The sequence below is a fragment of the Bison bison genome, unplaced genomic scaffold (genome assembly GCF_000754665.1).
Source record: "Bison bison bison isolate TAMUID 2011002044 unplaced genomic scaffold, Bison_UMD1.0 scf7180017864522, whole genome shotgun sequence".
In the NCBI taxonomy this organism is placed as follows: Eukaryota; Metazoa; Chordata; class Mammalia; order Artiodactyla; family Bovidae; genus Bison; species Bison bison.
This window is the reverse complement of record NW_011495073.1, coordinates 39,194-50,736: the sequence shown is the minus strand read 5'-3', so window position 1 is coordinate 50,736 and position 11,543 is coordinate 39,194. Positions and strand designations below refer to the sequence as shown.

Below are 11,543 nucleotides of genomic sequence, written 5' to 3'. Positions count from 1 at the left end.
TCCTCTTTCACTTTCATCCAGAGGCTCTTTAGTTCTTCTTCACTTTCTGCCATAAGGATGGTGTCATCTCCATACCTGAGGTTATTGATATTTCTCCTGGCAATCTTGATTCCAGCTTGTGCTTCATCCAGCCCAGTGTTTCTCATGATGTGCTCTGCATATGAGTTAAATAAGCAGGGTGACAATATACAGCCTTGATGTACTCTTTTTCCTATTTGGAACATGTCTGTTGTTCCGTGTCCAGTTCTAATCGTTGCTTCCTGACTTGCATACAGGCTTCTCAAGAGGCAGGTCAGGTGGTCTGGTATTCCCATCTCTTTGAGAATTTCCCACAGTTTATTGTGATCCACACAATCAAAGGCTTTGGCATAGTCAATAAAGCAGAAGTAAATGTTTTTCTGGAACTCTCTTGCTTTTTTCGATGATTGAACAGATGTTGGCAATTTGATCTCTTGTTCCTCTGCCTTTTCTAAATCCAGCTTGAACATCTGGAAGTTCACCATTTACGTATTGCTGAAGCCTATGTTGGAGAATTTTGAGCATCACTTTACTAGCATGTGAGATGAGTGCAGTTGTGCGGAAGTTTGAGCATTCTTTGGCATTGCCTTTCTTTGGGATTGGAATGAAAACTGATCTTTTCCAGTCCTGTGGCCACTACTGAGTTGTCCAAATTTGCTGGGATATTGAGTGCAGCACTTTCACAGCATCATCTTTCAGGATTTGGAATAGCTCAACTGGAATTCCATCACCTCCACTAGCTTTGTTCGTAGTGATGCTTCCTAAGGCCCACTTGACTTCACATTCTAGGATGTCTGGCTCTAGGTGAGTGATCACAGCATCGTGATTATCTGAGTTGTGAAGATCTTTTTGTACAGTTCTGTGTATTCTTGCCACCGCTTCTTAATATCTTCTGCTTCTGTAAGGTCCATACCATTTCTGTCCTTTATTGAGCCTATCTTTGCATGAAATGTTCCCTTGGTATCTCTTAATTTTCTTGACAAGATCTCTAGTCTTTCCCATTCTATTGTTTTCCTCTATTTCTTTGCATTGATCGCTGAGGGAGGCTTTCTTATTTCTTCTTGCTATTCTTTGGAACTCTGCATTCAAATGGATATATCTTTCCTTTTTTCCTTTGCTTTTCACTTCTCTTCTTTTCACAGCTATTTGTAAGGCCTCCTCAGACAGCCATTTTGCTTTTTTGCATTTCTTTTTCTTGGGGATGTTCTTGATTCCTGTCTCCTGTACAATGTCACGAACCTCACTCCATAGTTCATCAGTCACTCTATCAGGTCTAGTCCCTTAAATCTATTTCTCACTTCCACTGTATAGTCATAAAGGATTTGATTTAGGTCATACCTGAATAGTCTAGTGGTTTTCCCCACTTTCTTCAATATCAGTCTGAATTTGGCAATAAGGAGTTTGTGATCTGAGCCACAGTCAGCTCCCAGTCTTATTTTTGCTGGCTGTATAGAGCTTCTCCATCTTTGGCTGCAAAGAATATAATCAATCTGATTTCAGTGTTGACCATCTGGTGATGCCCATGTGTAGAGTCTTCTCTCGTGTTGTTGGAAGATGGTGTTTGCTATGACCAGTGCATTCTCTTGGCTGAACTCTATTAACCTTTGCCCTGCTTCATTCTGTACTCCAAGGCCAAATTTGCCTGTTACTCCAGGTGTTTCTTGACTTCCTACTTTTGTATTCCAGTCCCCTATAATGAGAAGGACATCTTTTGGGGTTGTTATTTTAGAAAGGCTTGTAGGTCTTCATAGAACCGTTCAACTTCAGCTTCTTCAGCATTACTGGTTGGGGCATAGACTTGGATTACCGTGATATTGAATGGTTTGCCTTGGAAACGAACAGATCATTCTGTCATTTATGAGATTGCATCCAAGTACTGCATTTCAGACTCTTTTGTTGACTATGATGTCTACTCCATTTCTTCTAAGGGGTTCCTGCCCACAGTAGTAGATATAATGGTCATCTGAGTTAAATTCACCCATTCCGGTCCATTTTAGTTCACTGATTTCTAGAATGTCAATGTTCACTCTTGCCATCTCCTGTTTGACCACTTCCAATTTGCCTTGATTCATGGACCTGACATTCCAGGTTCCTATGCAATATTGCTTTTTACAGCATCGGACCTTGCTTCTATCACCAGTTGCATCCACAGCTGGGTATTGTTTTTGCTTTGTCTCCATCCCTTCATTCTTTCTGGAGTTATTTCTCTACTGATCTCCAGTAGCATATTGGGCACCTACTGACCTGGGAAGTTCATCTTTCAGTGTCGTATCTTTTTGCCTTTTCATACTGTTCATGGGGTTCTCAAGGCAAGAATACTGAAGTGGTTTGCCATTCCCTTCTCCAGTGGACCACATTCTGTCAGACCTCTCTACCATGACCCATCTGTCTTGGGTGGCCCCACACAGCATGGCTTAGTTTCAATGAGTTAGACAAGGCTGTGGTCTGTGTGATCAGATTGGCTAGTTGTCTGTGATTATGGTTTCAGTCTGTCTTCCCTCTGATGTCCTCTCTCAGTACCTACCGTCTTACTTGGGTTTCTCTTACCTTGAGTGTGGAGTATCTCTTCACGGCTGCTCCAGCAAAGCGCAGCTGCCGCCCCTGACCTTGGACGTGGAGTAGTTCCTCTTGGCCGCTCCTGCGCTATCGCAGCCACTGCTCCTTTGTTTGAATACCTGTTTTCAATTCTATGGGTTATGCACCTACTAGTAAATTGCTAGGGAGGAATTGCCACTGTTTTTTGGAAAAACTGCACCATGTTACTTTCCCAGTAGCAGTGTGTGGTGGTCCCAGTTTTCCCACATCCTCACCAACACTTGCCATTCTTTTTTCACAACTGTAGCCATCCTGGTAGATGTGAAGTGCTGTCTCACTGGGATTTTGTATTTTTTTATTCTGTACTTTATATTTCCCTAATGACTGCTATCTAGAGAAGGACATAGCAACCCACTCCAGTATTCTTGCCAGGGAAATTCTGTGGACAGAGGAGCCTGGCAGGCTACAGTTCATGGGGTTGCAAGAGTCGGACATGAGTTAGTGACTAAATCACCACCACCACCAATGAATGATATAAACTAATATTGAGCAACTTTTTACGTACTTGTTTGCCATTTATACCTCTTCTTTGGAGAAAATTTCTTCTAATCTTTTGCCCATTTAATTGGGGTTTTGTCTTTTTGTTGTTGACTTGTAAGAGTTTTTTAAAAATATATTCTGGATACTAGACTCTTCTCAGATACATAATATTTCCCTTCATTCAATAGATTGTCCTTTTACTTTTTAAGTAATGTCCTTTGATGCGTAAAAGGTTTCAGTTTTAATGATGTCATATCTAAGAATCCATTACTAAATTCTAGGTCATGACAGCTTACCCCCATGTTTTTTCTGAGAACTTTATGATTTTTACTGTTATGTTTAGCTAATTGATCCATTTTGAGTTACTTTTTATATATAATATGAATTTTAAAATTTCATTTTCATTTTTTAGCAAATGAATTAAAAATGAACCAAATTCATTTTTTAGCAAATGGATATCTTGTTGTCTCAGCATCATTTGTTGGAAAGATATTTTTCCCCATTGAATGGTCTTGTTACCCTTGTCAAAAAATTCAGTCAGCCCTAGATGTATAGGCCTAGCTCTGGATTTGCAATTCTCTTCTTTCTCATCACACTTGATAATCTCAGTTGTTCTATTTTTGAGTTCACTGAATCTCTCTGTTGCCTGCTAACATCTGCTGTTGAGCCTATTTAGTGAATTTTTTCATTTCAGCTACTGTACTTTACATCTCCAGAACTTGTACTTGTTTCCTTTTGTAATTTTTCAATTGATATTCTCATTTCATTCATACTTCATTTCTTTGGTTTTCTTTACTTCTTTTCTATGGTTTCCTTTAGTTTTTGAGCATATTTAAGACAGTTGATTTGTAAAGTTTTTGTTCAGTGAGTTCAAAGTTTGAGCTTCCTCAGAGATGTCAGTCAAATTTTTTTCCCTTTAATGAGCTGTACTTTTCTTTGTATGCTTTGTAATTTTGTGTTGTAAACCAGACATTTCAGTTTCATAATGCAGTAACTCTAGGAATTGGCATTTCCCCTTTTCCAAAGGTTGCTTTATTACTTGTTGAGGGCTGTAGTCATTTGTTTGTTTAGTGATGGTCACTTTTCTGATATCACAGTGGTCAACCAATGTCCTGACAGGTTTCCTAGGATCAATGAATAAGAAAGAGAGAGCAAGGATGTGAGAACCGCTCTCCCAGTCCGGGCTGTTTGGCTCTAAGCTGGGACACTATTTCAAGGCCAAACTGGGCCACCCACAACTCTGTCATAAACTTCACCTCCTGTTTGCATGCAGCCCACAGATCCACCTAAGGTGCAAGCCTGGGGTCTTCTCTGGGATCTTTCTTGAGCATGTGTCCAGTCCTGGACACTCACACCACACTCTCCCTTCCCTTCCAAGCCCTTGTTCCCACATGAGCCTTCATCCTCTGCCTTCTCTCTCCCTTGATGTTGGATCTGTCTGCCACTTTCTCCATTCACAGTCCCTTGCTCAGATGGTCATGGCCAGTTTATGTCTTTAATTCTTTCAACAGTCATTATACCCTCCCAGAAGATTTTTCTAGTGCATGGGAGTGGATGGAAACAAAGATTGGCCTCTGCACTAGACAATCAGGGCAACACCAGGCAGATAAGCACATAGAGTCAAAGTAGTTGAAGAATAAGGTCTGTGTTAGATCCCTGGCACAAGCAAGCTGCATCAGAAATATTGGCTGCCACCCACAAAGCCACTGCCACCATTCTGGGAGATAGTATGCAAGTGAGTGATAATGCCACACTGCTCTCTTGCCAAAAATAATCTGCCCTTTCCTTTAGTCCTCTGGTTGATGCAAGCTTGTGATTAGGTTTTGGAATTCCAATAAAGTTGATCTTGATAGTCTTTGCCAGCTGATGATTGTTTCAATGGAGAAACAATTTTTTGAGCACCTTTTGCTGCCATTGAAAATTATTGTTCCTCAAAAACCTGACATAGGACTTCCCTGATGGTCCAGTGATAAACAATCTGCCTGCCAATGCAGGGGACAAGGGTTTGATCCCTGGTCCGGGAAGATCCCACATGCTGAGGAGCAGCTAAGCCTGTGAGCCTCAACTACTGAAGCGTGTGCACCGTAGAGCCTGTGCTCTACAGCAACAGGAGTCACTGTGGCGAGAAGCCTGAGCACTGCAAATGGACAGGAGCCCCCTTGGTCTCAACTAGAGAAAATTCCCCACAGCACCGAAGACCCAACACAATGAAAAAAGAAAAAAAAAAAAGTAACTTGCTATAGCTTCCCTCCTTAGAGAAATTTATATTAATATATGTTGTCAACAACAATTCAACTAACAATCAAGTTAAGAAAAAAGAGGAATTTTATCCAAGCTAAACTGAGGATTGTATCCCACGAGACAGACTCTTAGAAGCTCTGAGACCTGTTCCATGTGTTAGAAGTTGAAGGCACAGTCATACACATTTTTGAGACAAAGGCTCATATGTTAAAATGACATACTGATATTTATATAAAGTTCATCCCCATTTTTGAGGCACTCTGATTAACGTGTAATGTGCATGCACACCATACATCAAGGAGGGAGGGAGGAGGCCTGAATGGACACAGAGAAGGAACTTTTATTTTTTTCTTGTGCTGCCTGAAAATATAAATTGTTTCATCAATGTAAAATATAAGTATTTCAAGATAAACTCTTTAACCGAAGTTGATCTTTTCTTTAACAGGATTTATAAATCACATGAAGCTTAAAGAGAAAGCGTTTCCTCAGAAATCTAGACAAATTTATGCTGTAATTGCAGAATATGGTTCACGGCTTTACAATTACCAGGTGATGTTTCCTTAAATCATTTTGTCTGTTACTCATTTAAAATCTAATGTGCTACAAAAGAGAGTCCAACTAGACATGTGTTATATTGGTTTTGCATGTGACTATCTAATAGAACATCTAATAGGTGTTCAAGCTGGATTTAGAAAAGGCACAGGAACCAGAGATCAAATTGTCAGCGTCCACTGGATCATTGAAAAAGCAAGAGAGTTCCCGAAAAACATCTACTTCTGCTTTATTGACTATACCAAAGCCTTTGACTCTGTAGATCATAACAAACTGGAAAATTCTTCAATTGATAGGAATACCAGACCACCTGACCTGCTTCCTGAGAAACCTGTATGCGGGTCAAGAAGCAACAGTTAGAACTGGACTTGGAACAACAAACCGGTTCCAAATCAGGAAACGAGTACATCAAGGCTGTATATTGTCACCCTGCTTATTTAACTTATATGCAGAGTACATCATGAGAAATGCTGGGATGGAAGAAGCACGAGCTGAAATCAAGATTGCCTGGAGAAATATCAATAACCTCAGATATGCAGATGACACCACCCTTATGGCAGAAAGCAAAGAAGAACTAAGGAGCCTCTTGATGAAAGTGAAAGAGGAGAGTGAAAAAGCTGGGTTAAAACTCAACATTCAGAAAACTGAGATCATGCATCTGGTTCCACCTCTTCATGGCAAGTAGATGGAGAAACAATGGAAACAGTGAGAGACTTAATTTTTCTGGGCTCCAAAATCACTGCAGATGGTGGTTGCAGCCATGAAATTAAAAGACGCTTGCTCCTTGGAAGAAAGTTATGACCAACCTAGACAGCATTTTAAAAAACAGAGACATTGCTTTGCCAATGAAGTTCCACCTAGTCAAGCCCATGGTTTTTCCAGTAGTCATGTATCGATGTGAGAGTTGAACTATAAAGAAAGCTGAGCACCAAAGAATTGATGCTTTTGAACCGTGGTGTTGGAGAAGACTCTTGAGAGTCCCTTGGACTGCAAGGAGATCCAACCAGTCCATCCTAAAAGAATCAGTCCTGAATATTCATTGGAAGGACTGATGCTGAAGCTAAAACTCCAATACTTTGGCCACCTGATACGAAGAACTGACTCATTTGAAGACCCTGATGCTGGGGAAGATTGAAGACAGGAGGAGAAGGGGACGACAGGATGAGCTTGTTGGATGGTATCACCAGCTTGATGGACATGAGTTTGAACAAGCTCTGTGAGTTGCTAATGGACAGTGAAGCCTGGCGTGCTGCAGTCCATGGGGTTGCAAAGAGTCGTACACAACTGAGCGACTGAACTGACTGAGTCGTAAAGAATCCACCTGCCAATGCAGGAGGTGTAAGAGACGCTGGTTCGATCCCTGGGTCAGAACAATCCCCTTGAGGAGGACATGGCAACCCACTCCAGTATTCTTGCCTGGAGAATCCCGTAGACAGAAGAGGCTGGCGGGCTACAGTCCATAGGGTCTCAACTGAAGTGACTTAGCATGCATGGATATGTATAACTGCTTCACTTTGCTGTACTCCAGAAACTAACATAGCATTGTAAATCATCTGTACTCCAATAATTTAAAAAAAATAAATAAATAATGTTGGGACTGGAGATCTACTAAGTGGTTTTATGACTGCTGCTGCTGCTAAGTCGCTTCAGTCATGTCTGACTCTGTGCAACCCCATAGACGGCAGCCCACCAGGCTCCCCTGTCCCTGGGATTCTCCAGGCAAGGACACTGGAGTGGGTTGCCATTTCCTTCTCCAATGCATGAAAGTGAAAAGTGAAAGTGAAGTCGCTCAGTCGTGTCCAACTCTTTACGACCCCATGGACTGAAGCCTACCAGGCCCCTCCACCCATGGGATTTTCCAGGCAAGAGTACTGGAGTGGGTTGCCATTTCCTTCTCCAGTTTTGTGACTAAGAGACTCTAAAAATCCTCCACAGTCTCCAATCCCTGTAAACTCCTGCCACAGATTGGATGTTTCTGATTCATCAATTTTTCTGCTTTCCAGTTTCTCCCTTTTGCGATGGGAATGTCTATAGTATGCTGATCCCACTACTGTATTTTGAAAGTACACAGTTTGTTTGATTTCACAGCATCTTAGCTGGAGGGGAGGTTGCTTTGGATGGATTGTATGCGGGGTCTCATCCGTATCTGACTTGGATGATATTTAGTTGAGGCATTGAACTTTAGACATAAGTTGATGCTGGAATGAATGAAGGCCTTGGGGTCTGTTGGGATAAAAGGATGTATTTTGCATATAGGAACATTAATTTGGGGGGCGAGAGTTAGAATGTCATAGACTGATTGCTGTGTCACCTCCAAAATTCATATGTTGAAACCTAATCCAAGGCATTGGAGAAGGAAATGGCAACCCACTCCAGTGTTCTTGCCTGGAGAATCCCAGGGATGGGGGAGCCTGGTGGGCTGCCGTCTATGGGGTCACATAGAGTCAGACATGACTGAAGTGACTTAGCAGCAGTAGCAGCAGCAACCCAAGTATTAAGGCTTCCCTATTGGCTTAGTGTGGTAAAGAGTTCACCTGCCAATGCAGGAGACTCAGGTTCGATCTCTGGGTCAGGAAGATCCCCTGAAAAGGAAGTGGCAACCCACTCTAGTATTCTTGCTTGGAGAATTGTGTGGACAGAGGAGCTGGCGACCTACAGTCCATGAGGATCAAAAAAGAGTTGGGCATGACTTAGCAGCTAACCAACAGCAACAAACCCCAGGTATTAGGAGGTGGGTCCTTTGGGAAGTTATTAGGTCATAAGGGCGGAGCCCCCTGACGGGGATTAGTACTGTAAAGAAAGAGAACCCAGGACTTCCCTGGTGGTCCAGTGGTTAAAAATCCACCTGCCAATGCAGGGCACAGGGGTTTGATCCCTGGTCTGGGAGGATTCCACATGCCAAGGAGCAACTAAGCCTGTGCCCCACAACTACTGAAGCCCGTGAGCCTAGAGCCTGCGCTCCGTAACAAGAGGAGCCAGCGCCATGAGAAGCCCACCCACCACCGTGCAGAGTAGCTCCCGTTTGCCGCAGCTAAAGACCTGTGCACAGCAGTGAAGACCCTGTGTAGTCAAATGAATGAATGAATCAATACAACGTAAAAGAGAGACCCCAGAGGGTATCTCTCTGCCATGTGAGGACACAGTGAGGAGACATTGTCTGTGGACCAGAAGTGGTTCTCATCAGACACCAGCTCTGCTGGTGTCTTGATCGTGAAATTGCAGCTCCAGAACTGTGAGAAATCAACTGTTCTTCACAAGCTGACCAGTCTCTGGTGTTCTGGTGCAACCCAGATAAACTAAGCTGGCACCCCAAGGGAAGCTCCGGCAGATAGAACTTCAGTTAACACCTGCCTGGAGCTCTGGATGGAATGGCTTCGTGTTGGTCCTGGAGCTAGCTAGAGGAGAATGGACCAGACACTGGTGTTTGCTCTCTGGTGCATGCCCTGGCTCTCCAGTGTGCCAGGAGGAGCCTTGTCCATCCTACACTTTGGCCTCTGAAGACAAGAGAGGGGAAGAAAGACAGGAGCTTCAATCAAGTCAACCACTGCTCTGTCGGAAGAAGGGACAGATCAATGAATTCACCCTGTCAGCAAACTTGACCTGAGTTCCCTTGGGGCTTTTGAAATTCTCTGTTTCCTGGTTCATCCAGCAATTTCTGAATCTCAGGGTGCTTGTCATGAGGAGCCCCTAAAGGGGAAGATGGAGCTCGTGTGGTCCCTGCAGCTTTCCAGCCTAGTGAGGATTGTTCCCTGGGGAGTTCACAGGTCACACGGGAAGCACCCACAGGTTCAAGGATGCTGCTCATTTTGCCCACACTGAGAATCTGTGAGAATCAGGTCCCAGATGGAAGGGCATCTCCTTGTGGGTCTGTGGAAACCCGAGATAACTCCTACACCACGAGGTCCCCACATCAAAGCCCAAGGCCATGGGCTCACAGGAGGAGCCAGAGAAAGCTCATCACCAGAAAAACAGATGAGACATGGTCAACGGCGACCTCCAATAATTGCCAAATCGTGATCAACTGTATTGTGATGCCTAATTTTATGGGCCACTTTTGCTAGGCTATGGTGCTCAGATGTTTGGTCAAACACTAGTCTAGATGTTACTCCAAAGGTATATTTAAAGTAAGTTTAACATTTAAATTGGTAGACTTTGAGTAAAACAGATTATCCTCCATATGGTGGGTGGGCCTCGTCTAATCAGTTGAAGGTTTTAGGAGAAAAAGACCAAGTTCTCCTAAAAAGGAAGACATTCCACCTCCAGATGCCTTCAGACCTGAGCTGCAACATCAGCTCTCCTCTGAGTCATGGACCTGCTGGGCTGCCCCATGGATGTTAGACTCCCAGCCTCCACAATCATATCAGTTCCTTAAAGTAAGTCTCTCTGTGTAAATACACACATCCTGCTCTGTTTTTCTGAAGAACCCTGACTAATATACTCCCTCTGCCTATGATATTCTGCCCCAGATCTTTGCAGGAGTAACTCCTCTCTGGCATTTCAGCCCAGCTCACGTGTCACCTGGGAGAGGCTTCTGTGGCCAGCCGCCTACTGGTGACAGTCCCCGTACATCAAGTGTTGCCTTTACTTCACCGTGGACTTATTGAAATGAGCAGAGAGCTTGTGCAAGCCTGACACCGTTCCTGGAACACGGAGGCTCCACAGACACTGGCATGAGTGAACGAAGGAATGAATGAGAGTGCTGTCATTTTGAAAGGCCACCTTCCTCTCCACTTCATGGGTTTAGGTGGATCAGCACACTCGACAGTGCCTTCTCCTTAATTTCTAAGGCTGAGTATATAAAGCCGGTATTTTTCACGCAGGTAGCATTTTACTGGGTCTCCCTGGTGGCTCAATGGTATAGAATCCGCCTTCCAATACAGGACACACAGGTTCCGTCCCCTGCTGGGGAAGATCCCCTGGAGAAGGAAATGGCAACCCACTCCAGTATTACCTGGAAAATCCCGTGGACAGAGGATATCTGGCAGGCTTGGGGTCTCAAAACAGGCAGACTCAACTTAGCAACTAAACAACAGCATCAGCGTTTTACTATGATCAATAACCAATGGTTAACCTGTTTTTCACACAGAAGAAAGTTCTGTTACAAACCATATGAATCTGTGACTCATTTCCATGTGACTTCTTTATAGATCCCAAGCTACATGCAATAGAAGCTGTTTCTCAGCCTTTTTTAAAATTCAACTAACAATAGATTTGAAGATGTTCCCCTGTCTTTAGACATTATTGTTTTAAAAAATATTTATTTATTTGGCTGTGCTGGGTCTCAGTTGCAGCATGCAAGATCTAGTTCCCTGACCAGAGATAGAACCAGGGCCCCCTCACTGGGAGCATAGAGTCTTGGCTACTGAGCCACCAGGGGAGTCCTTAGATATTATTTTTAACAGCATTTGATTGCTAACTAATATTCCAATGAATAAATAATATATTCAACAAATACTTATTTCTCAACAATCGAATTGTTTTCAACTTTTCAATATAAATGTCATTGTTGCTGAATCTTTTCACTCATTCTTGATTTTTTACTTAGGATAAACTAAAAGAAGGATACAGGAAGGATATTCACAATTTTTAGGTGACCTTTTAATAGTGAATCTTAATTAATCAATACCACTTTTTTTTTTTTTTTTGCTGCAAGGCAT

At 43.0% G+C, this 11,543-nt stretch overlaps 1 protein-coding gene across 1 annotated transcript in view; it reads left to right on the top strand.

Moving 5' to 3' along the window:
- SUN3 (Sad1 and UNC84 domain containing 3) overlaps positions 1 to 11,543 on the top strand; it is a 40,547-nt gene that overhangs the window by 8,583 nt on the left and 20,421 nt on the right. Inside the window, exon 3 of the mRNA XM_010831037.1 lies at positions 5,780 to 5,883. Coding sequence (XP_010829339.1) covers positions 5,780 to 5,883 — 104 coding nt within the window. The remainder of the gene's footprint in view (positions 1 to 5,779; positions 5,884 to 11,543) is intronic.